This window comes from Trachypithecus francoisi, unplaced genomic scaffold, assembly GCF_009764315.1.
Source record: "Trachypithecus francoisi isolate TF-2019V2 unplaced genomic scaffold, Tfra_2.0 Lachesis_group11, whole genome shotgun sequence".
Taxonomy (NCBI): domain Eukaryota; kingdom Metazoa; phylum Chordata; class Mammalia; order Primates; family Cercopithecidae; genus Trachypithecus; species Trachypithecus francoisi.
In genome coordinates, this window is record NW_022681456.1 from 39,908,459 (window position 1) to 39,929,084 (window position 20,626).

The 20,626-nt window shown below is 39.1% G+C and overlaps 1 protein-coding gene across 1 annotated transcript in view; it reads right to left on the minus strand.

Annotated features, from left to right (window-relative positions):
- Nucleotides 1-2,693: 2,693 nt before the first annotated feature.
- The window catches only part of MRPL42 (mitochondrial ribosomal protein L42), a 35,967-nt gene continuing 18,034 nt past the window's right edge, over nucleotides 2,694-20,626 (minus strand). Inside the window, exons 5-6 of the mRNA XM_033221079.1 lie at nucleotides 18,696-18,859; nucleotides 2,694-4,020 (exon numbers count right to left, since the gene is read on the minus strand). Coding sequence (XP_033076970.1) covers nucleotides 3,975-4,020; nucleotides 18,696-18,859 — 210 coding nt within the window. The 3' untranslated portion in view covers nucleotides 2,694-3,974. The remainder of the gene's footprint in view (nucleotides 4,021-18,695; nucleotides 18,860-20,626) is intronic.

Genomic DNA, 20,626 nt, shown 5'->3' on the forward strand with positions numbered 1-20,626 from the left:
AGGGTCCCTAGAAGTCATGGAGCTTATAGTCTAGTAGGGGAGATGGACATTTATCAAATAATCACACAAAAAGATGCCTAATTACAAACTCTGATTAAGTGCTATGGAGAGATATATAGTCTTGCATGTAACAATGGAATCTAAAGAAGTTACATTTTAGGGGGCATATAAAGAATGTTGTGCAGGGAAGGTAGAGGAAACACATTATGGTAAAGTGCTGCAAAGGAAATAAACCCATAATAAGGCCTCTTATAGGTTTAAGTTAGGACCTGAAACTTGTATACTTTATATACTTTGAAATGAGACATATACTAAATTTAAAGTGGCTGATCGAATTAAAATATTTTCCATTCCTTGCCTACTAAATTGATAAAGATTTTTTAAAATTTCAATAGAAGTAAAGAGAAAATATTTCCATCTACTGCTGTTAGGAGTATGCAGTTTAGGCTGGGCACGGAGGCTCACACCTATAATCCCACCCAGCACTTTAGGAGGCCGAGGTGGGTGGATCACTTAAGGTCAGGAGTTTGAGACCAGCCTGACCAACATGGTGAAACCCTGTCTCTACTAAAAATACAAAATTACCTGAGTATGGTGGTGCACACCTGTAATTCCAACTACTTAGGAGGCTGAGGCAGGGGAATCGCTTGAACCCAGGAGGCGGAGGTTGCAGTGAGCCAAGATCGCGCCATTGCATTCCAGCCTGGGCAGAGCAAACCTCCATCTCCAAAACCCAAAAAAGACACAGTTTAAACCACTGACTTTAAAAATGTACGTAAACATGGATGCCTTCTGATTCAATGATTGCACTTACAGAAACAAATCTAAGAAAATAGTAATGATCTTACCAGCTTCTGATGAGATTATAAGAAAAAAAAAGAAATTTAAAAAATAATAAAAAAAAAAACGGTAATAATCCACCAGGATGTTAATAACAGCATTATTTACAAGATGGAACAAACAGAAACAATGATTACGTCTAACAGCAGGGAGTTAATTAAATTATGACAAGCTAGATTATAGAAGAATATGCACCCATTAAATCAGAGTACTTACGGAAAAAATTCCTATTAAGTGAAAAAAGCATTCCAAAACGGCATACATTATAAGCTCTATTTTTATTTTTGAAATATATTTATGCGAGAAATACAAAGAAAGAAGGTATACAAAATGTTAATATTATCTTAAAAAGAATAATAAGGCTGGGCACAGTGGCTCACACCTGTAATCCCACACTTTTGGAGGCCAAGGCAGGTGGATTGCTTTGAGCCCAGGAGTTCAAGACCAGCCTGGGCAACATGGCAAAACCCCATCTCTATAAAAAAATTAAAACAATTAGCCAGGCGTGGCAGCACACATGTGTAGTGCCAGCAGCTCGGGAGGCTGCGGTAGGAGGATTGCTTGAGCCCAGGATATTGAGGTTGCACTGCAATGTGATTGTGCCACTGCACTCCATCCTGGACGACACAGCAAGATCTTCTCTTTAAAAAAAAAAAAAATCAGTTTTTGCTATTGGCCTACTCAGAATATTCCAGCACTTAATTTCACCATTACCATTTATTCTACTAGTCATTCTCAACTAATGAACATCCAAATTCTATGCTAATTAAGTGCGTTTTTTTTCTTTTTTTTTTTTTTTGAGGCAGAGTCTTGCTCTGTCGCCCGGACTAGAGTGCAGTGGCCGGATCTCAGCTCCTCTCCTGCCTCAGCCTCCCGAGTAGCTGGGACTACAGGAGCCCGCCACCTCGCCCGGCTAGTTTTTGTATTTTTAGTAGAGACGGGGTTTCACCATGTTAGCCAGGATGGTCTCGATCTCCTGACCTCGTGATCCGCCCGTCTCGGCCTCCCAAAGTGCTGGGATTACAGGCTTGAGCCACCGCGCCCGGCCTAATTAAGTGCTTTTAAAAGTCACTTTTGGGTGAGATGTTCAAATGAAGCCCTAGGTGAGAGTGCCCTCTGGTGGTTTCCAATAATGCTTGAACAATAACTGTGCAGTGAGTTTTCATGAAGCTAAATGTATTTAATTTAAAGAAGCATCCCATTTTACGAATTTTAAAAAGTCTGCAAAACAGAAATAAGTAGATCTTTCATAAAATGTTAGTGATGGTGGATAACAGGTTCTTATCCCTGGGGGGCAGGGGAGGAACAGAGGGCAAGTGATGCTGGTGATGGAATATGTGCTTATTTAGCAAAATTAAAAATCAGCAAACCATGAAAAGCAAAATCCCAGAAAGCACAGTGTTAATCTATACTTCCAGTACAATAAAGTCAAAGTTAATTCTCCAAAGCATTGACACATAAGTATGTGGATTTAGACGTCTTGGATAAATCCCTAATTTAGTAGAGCTTTCTACTTGGAAGAGAAGAAAATCTTCGTCATTATATTTTGATTTGTTTTTCACTTCTTTCTACATTTATAACATAGCTAAAAATGTGTAGGATTCTGGATATAAGTCAACCTGAAAGAAAACCAAACATTTTTCAAGAATACACCATCGACAAAGCTGGTAAATATTTCTGATGTATCAAGCTCAATCAAACTTTTGTTTTTTAATCTTTCCAAATGAAATTTACATTAACGGAAAAAGTAAACCACTTAAAAATATTTCCTTTGGGTAACAGAGGGTCAACATTATTATTTCTTTTACTCTCTCCTAGTCACTATTCCTCACACTTCACTGGCCACTTGAAACTTCAACTAGAGTTCCTTTATTAAAAGAACTAGATCAAACAATAGACTTTGAATGAGAAATTATTTTTCACATCAATTTTACAAATACTGTATCACAAACATTCTACAGTACAAATTTAAATAAAGCAAGCTTTCTACCTTATTAAAAGATTCCTGACTTCCTAAATAGACACTGAAGGGGAAGCAATGCTATTAAGGATCACATATAAGCTAATAGAGGCAGCAGAATTACCTATTAACATTCTCATAACACCAGTCTGGTGACCTTAACGTTTTAATCACAGAGCTGCAGCTGTTCGCATGTGTTCTAAAGCTAGCATAATCTTTAAGACAGCCAGGGAAAAAAACCCTCAAAACAAATTACATAATATTCTATCTAGAAAAATTTCTAGGAAAGCACATTCTTGGGTGAAAGAAAACCACCCCTTTGTCATTGTAATGCACTGAAAAAAAGCTTTGGAGCCTGATAGTTTGGCTCCTGGCTCTCCCACTTTTTTGGTAGGGTTCAAGTCACTGTAAAATGTAATTATACTCCTTCAAAGGATTATTTTGAGAATTTAATAAGAATGGATGGAAGGGGCCTAGCAGATAGTAAAACCTGATTAAAATATCACTAATTTAATTATTTCCTAGAAGACAACTGAAACATTACAACATTTATTTTCTTGGTAGACCGTATGAGTTTATTCTCAAAAGCAATTTAAAAATCTCCTTCATGAAAGCTATGCACCTTTTTATTAATCATATTTACACTACTAACAACGTTTTGCTGATGATTAAAAATACTTAAATCACAGTAGACACCCAAAAAGAGATGTTTCTCAACTTATGGTAGGGTTACATCCCAATAAACCTACTATCAGTTGAAAATATTGTAAATTGAAAATGCTAGCCTGTCTTAAATATGCTCAGAACACTTACAGTAGCCTACAGTTGAGCAAAATTATCTAACACAAAGCCCGTTTTATAGTAAAGTGTTGAATTTCTGATGTAATTTATTGAAATTCTACTGAACATGTATGGCTTTGGCACTACGGAAAAGTCCTAAATTGGAGACCGTACATAAATGAAAGACTAAAATCGAAAAAGAAAAAAAGAAAATAGGTTTCTCTAAATAAGAATGTCAAATCCAGAATTACTTTATATATAAGTACACATTCTAATATATGAAAAGATATTTTATCATTATTACTTTACTGTATATTAGTGAATACACCAGACTACATTTTCTCAAATGGCAAATGAGGCACATTTCTCTTTGATTCCCCCAGGAACCTCAGCATCATCTGTCTTTTGGAGGATTCAGATTCTTACGACGTCTGTGATACCTTGAAAAGAAGAAAATACTTGGAATAAGATGATTTTAATAAAAATCATTCCTGATAAAAATCTAACTTCTATGATTATTTTGCTATTGGAACTATTTTTTAAAAATCAATGAAACTATGTATCAGGCATTTCTTAATAATAAGCCACATTCTCCCACTGTGAAAATTTGTTTTCCTTTTTTTTTTTTTTTTTTTTTTTGAGGCGGAGTCTCGCTCTGTCGCCCGGACTGGAGTGCAGTGGCCAGATCTCAGCTCACTGCAAGCTCCGCCTCCCGGGTTTACGCCATTCTCCTGCCTCAGCCTCCCGAGCTGGGACTACAGGCGCCCGCCACCTCGCCCGGCTAGTTTTTTTTTTTTGTATTTTTAGTAGAGACGGGGTTTCACCGTGTTAGCCAGGATGGTCTCGATCTCCTGACCTCGTGATCTGCCCGTCTCGGCCTCCCAAAGTGCTGGGATTACAGGCTTGAGCCACCGCGCCCGGCCTTGTTTTCCTTTTTATACGTAATCATTTTTTTTTCTTTTCTAGAGACTGGGTCTTGCTTTATTGCCCAGGCTGAAGTGCAGAGGTTATTCATAAGTTCAACAATAGGGTACTACAGCCTCAAACTCCTGGCACAAGAGCTCCTCCTACCTTACCCTGCCTAGTAGCTGGGACTACAGGTACACCACCACATGTGGCTAAGTTGTTGACTATTAATTATATTAAGCATTTGAAATAGTTTTCTTTCATATCTTGAGGATAATTACAACATGGTAACCTAGATGACTGATTTTGAATTAAAAACTAATGGTTTTTTGTCTTAGTAGTAAAGCAATATCACATCTGGTGAGATTTAGGCTTCTAAAACATAAAAGAAACATCACATTGTGAACACGAATGTGTTCTGTTAAAGTTTTATTTACAAGGGGCTATTTTCCTCTAAATGGAGGTCTTTAAAATGCAAAATCATGTTTTAATATAAAATAAGATATAACTAGTAATATGTTTGTGGAAAAATGTATGATGTCATGAAAAATGGAGGAATTGCAAATCAGAACAGTGAGGAACCTTTTACTTGTTTTTGAGATCACAAACATGTTAAAAATCATAATGCCCAATCCAAGCCCAGGTGTGGTGAAATTAGCACCATCAGACCCAACTGGTTAAAAGTATAAACTTTTACTTCAAAATACTTTTAAAAAGCAATACGATAAGATGTATCAAAAAATATTCATAACTTTGACCTAGTAATTCCTCTTCTAGCACTCTGTCCCAAAGGAATATAGAAAAAGTAGTTAAAATATTCAGGAAGAACACAGGAGCAAATTGACATACACAGTATGATTATAACCATATAAAAATAAGCAAACTAACGAAACTTACGTATAGATATAAAGAAATGAAATGCATTGTTAGCAGTGATAGTTTTTGAGTGATTTCACCATGGAGAATTTTTTGTTTTGCTCCTCTGTATTTCCTTATTTTCTTCACTGATTTAAGAAAAATTTCTGCATAGAGTACATGTGCTTTTGTGATGAGTTATCTTCAAAAATTTCCTTCTGGTCAGATTTTGGCAAGTTGGTCACAAGTTAATTTTTGTTTTCAATTTTTTGCTAATGTGGAAATTCAGTTTTATACTATAAATGGTAAGACATGTACCCTGTGATCTTTAGTTGTTGTGATTAAGATAGCTAAAGCATTTTTTTACTTCAGGTTTCATAAAGGCAACTTCCTGACACACTTTTTTTTTTTTTTTTTTGGAAAATTTGCAAAATACAGGAACTAAATTGAAAAGAATGAATTACATCTGTATATATCAACATGGAACAGTAAGTTGTCAAAAAATACACACAGTAAAATACCATTTGCATAAACATTTCTACATGTACTTATGTTGGCATAGAGAAAATTCTGCTTTTTTTCTAAAAGGTTCCATTGACATACCAGATAATCAAGGTTGTACTAGTGCAATAGCGTCTCTGAAAGGCATTCTCTCAAAGCAAGGAGAATGGCCATCGGGAATAGCGAGCGGTTCTAGAAGGGGTTTGGGAAGTCAATAACCTCTTGAAATTATTTGTAAAAATTGTGAATATGTGTTTTTCTGGGCAGTGGACTGAAAACTTTTATCAGCTCTCAATGAAGTCTGAGACCTTCAAAATGCTAAGAACCATCCATTAAAAATGTCATTCAGCATACACTGTTCAACTGTATTTACTACTCAAAACTGAAAATGTTTGAGACTCTGATAGCCCTAAACTGAACAAAGTCAAGTTCTAAAATATGCTCAACAAATGTCAAATGGCATTTACAGATTTCTTATCATGCATGAATTTTAGTGTACACTACAATCACTAGCCAAAAGCAAGCACCTTAATTTTAGGATGACCTTATTCTATCATCCAGACTGGAAACCTTGCAAGCACTATTAATAATTAATACACAAGTTAAATTGAGATTGCTCCTGGCAAACCAAGTTATATTGTTACACTTCTTAAATTACACAATGACTCGGTGACATCTGGAACACTGGTCCACAGCTCTTAACCCAGAAAACTTTACCTCCTGGTTCATACTAAGCTAGGTAATCAAATCTGTTTCCTACTGATGGAAGTAGCTACTTTTTGTTGTCTCCATGGGAAAATATTAAAGTCGTTTCTTAAATGAAGTAGTACTATTATTCATGCATTTGTAAGATTGCCCTATATTTCAGAAATTTAAATTATTTTCTCCTTCCTTCATGCCCGTCTGCCTCCTGCCCTCCCCACACTCCCTCTCTTTTTCTCTCCTCCTTTCTTTCTTAGAGTCAGGGTCTTGCTCTGACACCCAGGATGGAGTGTAATGAAACAATCATAGCTCATTGCACCCTCAAACTCCTGGGCTCAAGTGATCCTCCCACCTCAGTCTTCTCAGTAGGTAGGACTACAGGTATACACCACCATGCCCAACTAATTTTTAAAAATTGTGGGGACTGGGCACAGTGGCTCATCCCTGTAATTCCAGCACTCTGGTAGGTCAAGGTGGGCAGATCAGTTGAGTCCAGGAGTTCGAGACCAGCCTGGGCAACATAGCAAAACCCCATCTCTACAAAAAATTTAAAAAGTAGCCAGGCATGGTGGTATGCATCTGTAGTCCCAGCTACTCAGGAGGCTGAGGCAGGAGAATCTCTTGAACCCGGGAAGTGGAGGTCGTAGTGCACTGAGATCAGGCCACACTGCATTCCAGTCTGGGTGACAGGGCAAGACCCTGTCTCAAAAAAAAAAAAAAAAAAAAACAGGTATTACGAGAATCAGAATCATTTATCCATTTTAAAATGTGTGAGCACCTACTATGTGTAGATTCTAATCATTCTGTAGTACACAAAACAAGATAAAAATCCGACTTTCATGGATCTTACATTCCAATACAGGAGATAGCAAAATAAGATAAATAAACTGGTCAGGGAAGGCTTCATTGAGTAAAACCCTGAAGGAAGTAAGAAAGCTAGCTTTACTGACACTGCGAGAAAGTGTGTTCTATGCAGACAAACAGCAAGTATAAAGGCCCTGAGGTGGAAGGAAGTGCATGTTCAAAAGCGAAAAAGAGGCCATCTAGCCAGAATACATGAACAAGGAAAAGACAGTAGTGCATGAGAGTAGAAAGGTAATGCAGGACCAAAGCATGTAGGTAGTTGTAGGCCAAGAGTATTTCTGAGTGAGATAGGAAGTTGTTTGAGAATTTCCTTTTTTTGGGGAGGGGGGAGACGGAGTCTTGCTCTGTCACCCAGACTGCCATGCAGTGGCACAATCTCAGCTCACTGCAAGCTCTGCCTCCCGAGTTCCTGCCATTCTCCTGCCTCAGCCTCCCGAGTGGCTGGGACTACAGGCGCCCGCCACCATGCCTGGCTAATTTTTTTTGTATTTTTAGTAGAGACGGGGTTTCACCGTGTTAGCCAGGATGGTCTTGATCTCCTGACTTTGTGATCCACCCGCCTCTGCCTCCCAAAGTGCTGGGATTACAGACGTGAGCCACCGTGCCCGGCCTGTTCGAGGATTTTCAACAGAAAAATTACAAGAACCAAGGGAAGTATTAACATGGTTACTCTGGCTGCTATGCTACAAACAGACTGCATCAAAGCAAAGGAAGCAGCTGGGAGACCAGTTAGGACGTTATTTCAACAAAACAGGCAAGAATGGTGATTTGGACTAGGATAGTGGCAGAGGGAATGGTGATAAGTAGTCACATCTGGATACATTTTAGAGATAGAGCTAACAAGATTTGCTAACAAACCAGATGTTGGGTATGAGAGGTTTTGCCCCAAGCAGCTAGAAGAACAGAACTAGCATTAACTGAGAGAGCAGGCTGCAGGAGAAGCTGGTTTGTGGAGGACCATCAGAAGCGCAGTTAGACACATACCAAGTTACGGATACCTACTACACATGTCAAGTAAGCAATTGGATATATAAGCCTACAGGTCAAGGGACAGGTCTTGACCACAGATGGATTTGGAAGCCATCATCACACAGATGGTATTTAATGCCATGGGACTGGATGAGATTCCTGTCCTAGAGAATGGAAGAGAAAAGTGGAGAGGTCCAAGGACTGATTCTTGGGGCACTCCAAAATCTAGAGACAAGGGAGATGAAAAGGAAGCACCAAGATAAATCAAGATAGTATATTAACTTTAGATACGTAAAAAGAATTTCAACAGTTACTAAGGTCGAATTAATGAGAAAAGTAACAGACACATTATCAGGAACCCTATAGAGATACAGGGTTCCCCAGAGAAACTCCGACCAGCCTGTGCACTGGGAAAATGGGGTAGAGCCTCGGGAAATTCGTGCTGTTTGCAGGGGAAAGGAGCCTGGCCTCTCATGATCTGGTGTGGTAACCTGGGGATTCAATCTGTGAGATGTGGGCCTGTTAATAGGAACCTCTCTCGCTTTGCTGAGTTTTTTCCTTTTCACCCAATAAACCCTGTCCTTTCTCACCCTTCAAATTGTCTGCAAGCATAATTTTTTGTGGTTGTGTGTCTTTAGCTGACCTAAGAAAAAAGTCCTACAACAATAATATTGCTCAAATGATGTGTTCTAGGAAGATTATATTAGAAGGAATACTTCATGACTTGATTTTTTTTCATGCCAACTTAGGAAGACTAAAGACTCAACCTCCTAAGTAGCTGGGACTACAGAAGCATACTACCATACCTGGCTGATTTTTTTTGTTGTTGTTCGCATTTTCTGGAGAGATGGGGTTTGCCATGTTGCCCATGCTGGTCTCCAACTGCTGGGCTCAAGCAATCTGTCCACCTCAGCCTCCCAAAGTGCTGGGATTACAAGCATGTAATCCTGGCCCACAGATTTAATAGTAAACACTTCAGATTTTCAGACATGAGATAATCTAATCAACGATACTTATTAGCCACTGGCCTATTCAGCGTTGATTCTTCAGTCATACAACTTACACTCCCAGTTCACCCACCTTGGGTGAGGCCAGTAATTAGACGCAGGTAGTTTCAAGACTGAATGAAGTGGGGCAACACCTTCAGATCATTAAGGATCTGCTGACCTTGATTAAGAATCTGATAATGAGGAACATCTTAACCCACCTGTGACCTACCTGGATAAAATGGAACTGGATAAACCCATATAACCTGGTAGCTGAACTCTGGAAATAAAACTTTCAAGAATCACTGGGAAATTTACCAGTGTATCCTCAAAACTACCATAAAGTACCATTTCAAAGAGGAACTAAACACCTTAAAGAAGCTGTGAAGACAATTAGGTGAGATAGTATTCCATCAGATAACAATTTAGTACCCATACATTATATTAAGGATACTGTGTTAGAATTCTTGTGGCAAATTACAAAACAAATGTTCAGGTTTTTTTGTTGTTGTTTTTTTTTGACACAGAGTCTTACTCTGTCACCCAGGCTGGTTGCATAATCTCAGCTAACTGCAGCCACCACCTCCTGAGTTCAAGCAATTCTCCTGCCTCAGCCTCCTGAGTAGCTGGGATTACAGGCATCCACCATCACACTCAGCTAATTTTTGTATTTTTAGTAGAGACAGGGTTTTGCCATGTTGGCCAGGCTGGTCTCGAACTCCCATCTCAAGTGATCCACCCACCTCGGCCTCCCAAAGTGCTGGGATTACAGGGATGAGCCACCACGCCCAACCACATCCTTGACAAAGAGAAAATAATCCAGAGAAGAAGATTTAACCAAAAAAAGTCACCTAAAAATATAAATATAACATTAACAGATACCTAATAATCTATAACTATATATAGTTGTGCTAAGAGGGACAGTAGACATTCAAAGTGAATATAAAGAAGTAAAATGTCATGAAGAAAGTAAGCTAAGAGCAAATAGCAGAGGAAGAGTAAAAGTGCTGAAAACTGAGGGATAAAGCATTTTAAATAGCTTGATGTTGAAATGAGATGGGGCACTGAGGTCAGATTAGGTGAGAACAAAAAAAAAGGCAAGCCCCAACTATATGCTGCCAATAAGAAATCCACTTTAAAAATAAAGACAGCCAGGTTAAAAGTAATACAGAAATGACAAAGGTGACATTACAACCAATCTCAGAGAAATACAACAGATTCTCACAGACTATTATTTTTGGGGGGGGGGCAGGGACGGAGTTTTGCTCTTGTCCCCCAGGCTGGAGTGCAATGGCGCACAATCTAGGCTCACTATAACCTCCGTCTCCCAGGTTCAAGAGATTCCTCAGAGACTATTATTACGAACACTTCCAAGCACACAAACTAGAAAATCTAGAGGCAATGGATAAATTCCTGAAAACGTACAACCTCCCATGATTGAATCAGGAAGAAACTGAAATCCTGAACAGATGAATAATGAGTTCCAAAACTGAATCAGTAATAAAAAACCAACAACCAAAAAGAGCTCTGGACCAGATAGATTCACAGCTGAATCCTACCAGATGTGCAAAAAGCCAGTACCAATCCTACTGAAACTATTCCCCCCAACAACAACAACAAAAAATCGAGGAGGAAGGACTCCTCCCCAACTAATTCTACAAAAACGGCATCATCCTGATACCCAAATCTGACAGAGACATAACAAAAAAACAAAACTATGGGCCAATATCCTGATAAACATGGATGCTAAAATCCTCAACAAAATACGAGCAAACCAAATCTAGCAGCACATCAAAAAATTAATTCACCACGATCAAGCAAGCTTTCTGCCTGGCATTGAGGGAACATACTTCAGAACAATAAGAGCCATTTATGACAAACCCACACCAACATACTGAACAAGCAAAAGCTGACAGCATTTCCTTTAAGAACACAAACAAGACAAGGATGCCCACTCTCACTACTCTGTTCAACATAGTACTGGGGAAGTCCTAGCCAGAGCAATCAGGCAAGAAAAAAAATAAAAGGCATCCATTCAGAAAAAGAAAAAGTCAAATAATCTCTCTTCACTGATAATATGATTCAATGCCTAGAAAACCCTAAAGATTCAGCCAAAAGGCTCCTAGACCTGATAAACAACTTCAGTCAAGTTTCAGGATACAAAATCAATGTACAAAAATCAGTAGTATTCCTATATACCAATAATGTTCAAGCTGAGAGCCTGAAGTCTACAATTACAGTTGCAGATTTCAACATTCCTCTCACAATAATTGATTAAATAAAAAATGAGTAAAGATAAAGAAAACAAACAACACTATCAACACAATCCCGTTTACAACAGCCACAAGAAAATGTAAAATGCCTAGGAATACATCTAACCAAGGAGGTGAAAGGGCTCTACAACAACTACAAAGCACAGCTGAAAGAAATCACAGGAGACGGCCGGAAGCTGTGGCTCACGCCTGTAATCCCAGAACTTTGGGAGGCCGAGGCAGGCAGATCATGAGGTCAGGATTTCAAGACCAGCCTGGCCAACATGGTGAAACCCCATCTTTACTAAAAATACAAAAATTAGCTAGGTGTGGTGGCATGCACCTGTAGTCCTAGCTATTCCGGAGGCTGAGGCAGGAGAATCGCTTGAACTCGGGCGGCAGAGGTTGTAGTGAGCCGAGACCATGACATTGCACTCCAGCCTGGGTGACAGAGTAAGACTCCATCTCAAAAATCAATCAATCAATCAATCACAGATGACACAAATGGACAAACATTCCATGCTCATGGGTTGGAAAAACCAATATTGTTAAAATGTCTATACTGCCCAAAGCAACCTACAGATTCAATGCTATTCCTATCAGACTACCAACATCATTTCACATAATTAGAAAAAAACTATTCTAGGCCGGGCACTGTGGCTCACACCTGTAATCCCAGCACTTTGGGAGGCTGAGACAGGTGGATCACCTGAGGTCAGGAGTTTGAGAGCAGCCTGACCACATGGTGAAACCCTGTATCTATTAATAATACAAAACTTAGCCAGGTGTGGTGGCGCATGCCTGTAATCCCAGCTACCCAGAAGGTTGAGGCAGGAGAATTGCTTGAACCCAGGAGGCAAAGGCTGCAGTGAGCCAAGATCATGCCATTGTGTTCCAGTCTGGGCAACAAGAGCGAAATTCTGTCTCCAAAAAACAAGGAAAAAATTATTCTAAAATTCATATGGAACCAAAAAAGAGTCCAAATAGCCAAAGCAATTCTAAGCAAAAAGAAAGAAGCCAGAAACATCACATTACTTGACTTCAAACTATACTACAAGGCTACAGTAATCAAAACAGCATGGTAGTGATAAAAAAGAGACACAGAGATAAATGGAACAAAATAATAAACCCAAAAATAAAGCCATACACCTACAACCAAGTGATCTTTGACAAATGGTGCCAGGATAACTGGCTAACCATATGCAAAAGAATAAAACTGGACCCTTACCTACCACCATATATAAAAAACAACTGAAGACAGATTAAAGACTTAAATATAAGACCTCAAGCTACAAAAATCCTAGAAGAAAACCTAGGAAATATTATTCTGCTTACATTTTTCTTTTCTTTCAAAGAAAAAAACAAAAGCTACATTCAAAGAAACACCATGCTGGACACTGGTCTTGGTAAATAATTTATGACTAAGTACTCAAAAGTGATTGCAAAAAAACACAAAAACTGACAAGTGGGACTTAATTAAAACAAAGAGTTGGCCAAGCACAGTGGCTCACACCTGTATTCCCAACACTTTGGGAGGCCAAGGCGGGTGGATCACCTGAGGTCGGGAGTTCGAGAGCAGCCTGACCAACATGGAGAAACCCCATCTCTACTAAAAATACAAATTTAGTTGGGCATGATGGTGCATGCTTGTAATCCCAGCTACTCGGGAGGCTGAGGCAGGAGAATCACTTCAACCCAGGAGGCGGAGGTTGTGGTGAGCCAAGATCATGACATTGCACTCCAGTCTGGGCAACAAGAGCAAAACTCCATCTCAAAAATAAATAAATAAATAAATAAATAAAGCAAAGAGCTTCTGCCCAGCAAAAAAAAACTATCAACAGAGTAAACAGACAACTTACAGAATATAAGATATTCACAAAGTATGCATCCAACAAAGGTCTACTATCCGAAATCTATAAGGAACTTAAGCAAAAAACAAATAACTCCACTAAAAAGTGGGCAAGGGAACATGAACAGATACTTCTCAAAAGAAGACATACAAGCAGCCAATAAACATATGAAAAAATGCTCAACATGACTAATCATCAGAGAAATGCAAATAAAAATCACAGTGTGATACCAGCTGACATTAGTTAGAATGGCTATTATTAAAAACAGAAAAAAATAACAAATGTTGGCAAGGCTGCAAAGAAAAGCGAATGCTTACATACTGTTGGTGGGAATGTAAATTAGTTCAGCCACTGTGGAAAGCAATTGGAGATTTCTCAAAGAACTAAAAACAGAATTGCCATTCGACCCACCAATCCTGTTACTAGGTAAATACCCAAAGGAATATAAATTGTTCCACCAAAAAGACACATGTAATTATATGTTCACTGTAGCACTACTCACAACAGCAAAGACAGGGAATCAATCTAGGTGCCTGTCAATGGTGAACTGGATAAAGAAAATGTGGTACATATACACCATGGAATACTATACAGACATAAAAAAGAACAAAATCATGTCCTTTGCAGCAGCACAGATGCAGCTGGAAGCCATTATTCTAAGCGAATTAACACAGAAACGGAAAACCAAATACTACATGTTCTCATTTATAAGTGGGAGCCAAACATTGGGTACACATGGACATAAAGATGGAAACAAAAAACACTGGGGACAACAGGCAGGAGGGAAAGAGGTGAGAGAAGGCTGAAGAACTACCTATTGGGCACTATCTCACTGCCTGGATGATGGGTTCAATCATACTCCAAACCTCAGCATCACACAATATATCCTTGTGTACCCCCCTGAAGCTAAAAATTGAAATAAAATAACAACAATAAAAAAATCCTTATCTTAGGGTCTCCTAGGAAACCACATCTAAGACAGTATCTATTAAAATACATACATACATACATTAAACATACATAGTGAAAAGCAAGCTTAGATAACAAAATTTACAAAGCATATAGCTCATATACCACTTTGGTCTGTTAAGTTTTATACCTTAATAAGACACCCAATTTGCTTTTTAAAAAATAGACAAAATATTTCTACAGATACTTAACTGAAAACAAACAAAAACCAAAACCCAAACATACGAATGGCCAATAAGCACATGAAAAGATGTTCAACATCTAGGTAGGTTAACCTCTACCTCTAAGAATAGCCCTACCTCATATTATACCCAATTCCCTAAGGGAAACATAGAAATAGAGAACACTTCCATTTTATATTTTAAATACTTCTGCATAGTTTGAAAATACTTTTTAAAAATGTGTGTTTTGGCCAGGCATGGTGGCTCACACCTGTAATCCCAGCACTGTGGGAGGCCAACGCAGGGGGATCACTTGAGGTCAGGAGTTTGAGACCAGCCTGGCCAACATGGTGAAAGCCCGTCTCTACTAAAAACACACAAAAAAGCCAGGCATGGTGGTGTGCACCTGTAGTCCCAGCTACTTGGGAAGTTGAGGCACTAGAATTGCTTGAACCCAGGAGGCAGAGGTTGCAGTGAGCCGAGATGGCACCACTGCACACCAGACTGGGCAACAAACAAGACTCTGTCTCAGAAAAATAAAAATAAAAATAAAAATAAAATGTGTTTTAAACCTTTTAATAAAAACTTATTTAAGAAGTTATATAGCCCCAGTTAATAAATTCATAATGAGTCCCATTCTTTTGACTGCTGTAACTTAAGAACTGTGAAATATTTAGTAAATCATCCTTCTATATATTAAATGAGGTTTAAAAAGAAATAGTCTGACTAGGGAAAACAAGCTGAGAATGAATGAATGAATCAATGGATGAATGGATGGATGGACAGATGGACAGACGGACAGACAGATAGATGGATAGAAAAAAAGAGGCCGGGCGCGGTGGCTCAAGCCTGTAATCTCAGCACTTTGGGAGGCCGAGACGGGCGGATCACGAGGTCAGGAGATCGAGACCATCCTGGCTAACACGGTGAAACCTCGTCTCTACTAAAAGAATACAAAAAAACTAGCCGGGCGAGGTAGCGGGCGCCTGTAGTCCCAGCTACTCGGGAGGCTGAGGCAGGAGAATGGCGTAAACCCGGGAGGCGGAGCTTGCAGTGAGCTGAGATCCGGCCACTGCACTCCAGCCTGGGTGGCAGAGCGAGACTCCGTCTCAAAAAAAAAAAAAAAAAAAAAAAAAAGAAAGAAAGAAATGGTCACTGACATCCAGAAACTAACACCTGAAAATGACTCATATTAACCCAAAATATATATGTAGATACCAAATAAATATGTGTTGAACGACAAGTGATTACACATAGGCTTATTTAAAATTCAGCAAGATGATACATCTACAAGGACAAGGCCTATAGATAAAATTTCTCTTTACACACATAAACTAGTCTCTGGGGTTTTTCTGCCAAGCTCTTTATTAGGATAGATATTGGGACAATCAAGTCCCTCTAATTAAAGTTAATTTACAATAAAAAATGCCTAGTAATTTTGATGGGAAAAAAAAATCAGGAGATTAAACTAACTAGCAGTCAAAAGCTGATTAGCAGTAAGATTAAGTAAATAAGATTAAACATAGTTAGGGTACTAGACACAAATGTCTAAAGATAACATGCTTGGTTTTAAGACTCCTAATTATTCTCCCTGTCTTCAGTCTTGTCTCTGTCAGGTTATACACCTTTACAATGATTTGGTTCTGAATGCTTGAAACAGATTGTAGCAATATGGAACATGCAGGAAAGAAACAGGTACGGAAAGCCATTACAGAAGACGTTGAAACAAGGTTTGAACTCAAATATCTGGATAATGTGATACAAGTCAAAAATAAACATGAGAGATGTTAAGAATTATAAAAAGAAATCTCAGAATATAATGAGATTTAACGATTTAAGATACAGGGCTATCAGATGGTTCCCTAATTTGTTTGCACATATCCTAACTTTACAATTAAAAATATAAGGAAAAATCCAGATAGCATGCATAAACAAAGTGGGTATTAAATAAGAAGGAAGGCCAGAGGAGTGGCTCACGCCTGTAATCCCAGCACTTTGGGAGGCCAAGGTGGGCAGATCACCTGAGGTCAGGAGTTCGAGACCAGCTTGGCCAACATGGTGAAACCTCATCTCTACTAAAAATACAAAACATTCATTCGCCAGGTATGGTGGCACATGCCTATAGTCCCAGCTATTTGGGAGGCTGAGGCAGGAGAATCACTTGAACCTGGGAAACAGAGGTTGCAGTGAGCTGAGATCACACCACTGCACTCTAGCCTAGGCGACAGAGTGAGACTATGTCTCAAAAAATAAATTAATTAATTAAATAAAATAAATAAGAAGGAAAAATCAAGGAAGGAGATACAAAAGAGAAGCAGGAATTGAAAGACCATGTTGGCCCCACCCCCGCAAAAAAAAAATCAATATTTTTCCTTGGGAAAATGATATAAAAAATCACTTTTATTATAGAGATTATTAAGAAAGGGGCTTCTTAAGACAGAAAACAATGGGCTATGTTTTGTTATAATAAATTAATATTCTGGGTGCCATAATCTGACCTACTAGTAATTTCCCCCACACACTTTATCAGAAATGCTGTTTCCTCTGCCTGTGAAGTTTACCCCTCATTCTCAATGGGTTAACTCCTAACCCTCCTTCAAGGCTCAATTACATTTGATATAACCGTTTATTTACTCCACTATCTTCCCTCCTTGACTATAAACAATTTGTAAGTGGGGATTATGTTTTGCATTAACCAGCACTTAGAGCAGCTCGATGAATGTATACTCATTAATTCTCTAAATGTACCCAGCCCAGTGCTAGTTACTGAGTTAAACAAGTAAGAACAAAGTTTTGTTCAAACTAGCTGGGCGTGGCAGAGTGTGCCTGTAATCCCAGCTACTTAGGAGGCTGAGGAAGGAGGATTGCTTGAGCCCAGGAATTCAAGATCAGCCTGGGTAACATAGTGAGACTTCCTTTTCAAAAAAAAAAAGGTTTGTTCAAATATAAACAACAAAAACATCTTATAGTTTGGTATGGAAGAAGACAGATACAAAAGAAAAAAATCAAAAAAAGGAAAACTAATGAATGCCAGAGTCAAATGGCAGGTAAGAATTGATGGAAAATGTGAGTGTTTGTGAACATCAGGGCAATTATAGTTTCTAAGGGAACTGAGAACATATGCTGCCCAATCATTTGCTGTAACCCAATGTTTTTTGCAGTAACTCAAAATCTGATAAAGAAATTAATAAAGGGCTGAAGACATAATCAATTACTTACCAGGAAAATGAACAAAAACAACATATTAAATGAATACATCATAGAATGTAAAAATTTTCAAGAACTCTTACAAAATTCACTGAAAGCTCTGGTTACATTCCTCCATTAAAATAAAGAAAAAAAGTACTATTTCATTTTAGCTAAATTATATGTAAACTTAAAAGTACAGTGGCAGTGGCTCATGCTTATAATCCCAGCTGAGGGAGGAGGATCACTTGAGTCCAGGAGTTTAAAACCAGCCTGGGTAACACAGTAAGTGAGCTCTTGCCTCTACAAAAGAAAAAAAATGAGCCAGGCTCGGTGGCTCATGCCCATAATCTCAGCACTTTGGGAGGCCAAGGCAGGAGGATCACAAGGTCAGGAGTTTGAGACCATCCTAACACGGTAAAACCCTATCTCTATTGAAAATACAAAAAATTAGTCAGGTGTGGTGGCACGTGCCTGTAGTCCCAGGTACTCAGGAGGCTGAAGCAGGAGAATTGTTTGAACCTGGGAGGTGGAGGTTGCAGCGAAACGAGATTGCGTCACTGCACTCCAGCCTGGTTGACAGAGCAAGAGTCAAAAAAAAAGAACACAACTAGCCAGGTGTGGTGGCACATGCCTGTAGTCCTAGCTACTCAGAATGCTAAAGTGGAAAGATCACTTGAGCACTGGAGGTTGAGGCTGCAGTGAGCTGAGACTGTGGCACTGCACTCCAGTCTGGGTGACAAAGTGAGATCCTGTCTCAGAAAAGAAAAAAAAAAGTACAAAATAGTAGGTGAATATACTTGGGGTTAATTTCTTCATGCAAAATACCACTTCAGAAGTTGGTTTCTGCAAGAAAATCAATGTGTTCCTTTACTGTATCTAGTAGGGATTGAAGAAAAGAAAAGAAAACTTACTGTCCATGAGGATACCAACGGTGCTTAGTAGTAAAGAACATTTTGCTAAGTTGTTCTATCATAGGTCCTTCCTCAAGGTGTTCAACTTTTTCTTCCAGTCTGGTTTTCAGCACTTGCTCATGTGTTTCTTCATTGTTATGCACAGGATCTGGCCGAGGGATAGGCTGCAAAATAATCAGTAACAAACATCATGAAGATGTGGGAATGTTAGCCAGCATTTGTTCGAGATTACAATAAAACAATTACAATACTCAGTAATTCACTATAGTACTTTAGGGTGGGGAAATAAGTTATCAAAACAAAGTTTCACTTAGTTGCATTATTCATTAGTCAGAAATATTTTTCTTCTCACACCAAATTTTAGGTTTCTTTTCTAATAAAAAAAGTTCTTATTTAGGCCAGGTGCAGTGAGTGGCTCATGCCTGTAATCCCAGCACTTTGGGAAACCAAGACAGGAGAATCGCTTGAGCCCAGGAGTTCCAAAACATGGGACCAGCTTGGATAACATGGTCAGACAACAAAATTTAAAAACTCTCTAGGCGTGACGACATGCACCTGTAGTCCCAGCTACTCGAGAGGCTGAAGTGGGAGGATCACTTGAGACCAGGAGGTCGAAGCTACCTGTGATCACACTAATGCATTCCAGCCTGGGTGACAGAGTGAAACCCTGTCTCAAAAAAAAGAGAAAGAAAAATAGAAAGTCCGGGTGTGGTGGCTCATGCCTGTACTTCCAGCACTTTGGGAGGCCAAGGTGGGAGGATCACTTCAGTTCAAGAGTTCAAGACCAGCCTGGGCAACACAGCGAGACCTTGTCTCTACTACAAAGAGAAAAAAAAAAGAAAACCCCCATTTAACATTCTTATTTTCCGCAGTAATAAAGTACTTATTACTTTAGTTTCTGTTTCTCAAAGGTATAAATTATGTCTATTATTATTTTTTAACTTAAAAGTTTACCATTTACTTTATATATCATTAAGGTGAGAAACAATGAAAAACTTTTCATTGAAAATGACATTTTTTGGCTGGCCGCAGTGGCTCACGCCTGTAATCCCAGCACTTTGGGAGGCCGAGGCGGGTGGATCACCTGAGGTCAGGAGTTCAAGACCAGCCTGGCCAACAGGGTGAAACCCTGTCTCTACTAAAAATACAAAACTTAGCTTGGTGCGGTAGCTCATGCCTGTAATCCCAGCTACTTGGGAGGCTGAGGAAGGAGAATCGCTTTAGCCCGGGAGGCAGAGGTTGCAGTGAGCCAAGATTGCACCTTTGCACTCCAGCCTGGGTGACACAACAAGACTTCGTCTCAAAAACAAAAAAAAGAAAGAAAATGACATTTCTTATATCCAATGGAAGCAGAAAAATGTTCAACATTTTCATTTCAGGTGACTAAAATGCCACCAAACAGTGCTTTATTGTTATTTAAATACCTTTCCCCCAAAGTTAATGATTACTAAAAATCTCATCTCCTCAGCACACATGAATGATATGCAATATATTCCACCAGTAACAGTGGCTCGCTAAAGACTTTAAGAATCACTGTCTTGGCCAGCCATGCGGCTCACATCTTGTAATCCCAGCACTTTCAGAGGCCAAGGTGGGAGGACCATTTGAGCCCAGGAGTTTGAAACCAGCCTGGCCAACATAGTGAGACCTCATCTCTACAAAAAATGTAAAAACAAAAAATAAATTAGCCAGGCGTGGTGGTGTACGGTTGCAGTCCCAGCTTCTTGGGGTCTGAGGCAGGATGATCCTTTGAGCCCAGGAGTTCAAGGCTGCAGTGAGCCATGACTGCACAGTACCCTCCTGCCTAAGCAAGAAAGAGACCCTGTCTCAAAACAAAACAAAATGGAAAACAAAAGGAATCACTATCTTGGAGGGTCAAGTTACCTATATTTTAAATATTAAGTGATATTAAGGTATGTAGCAAAGATTGT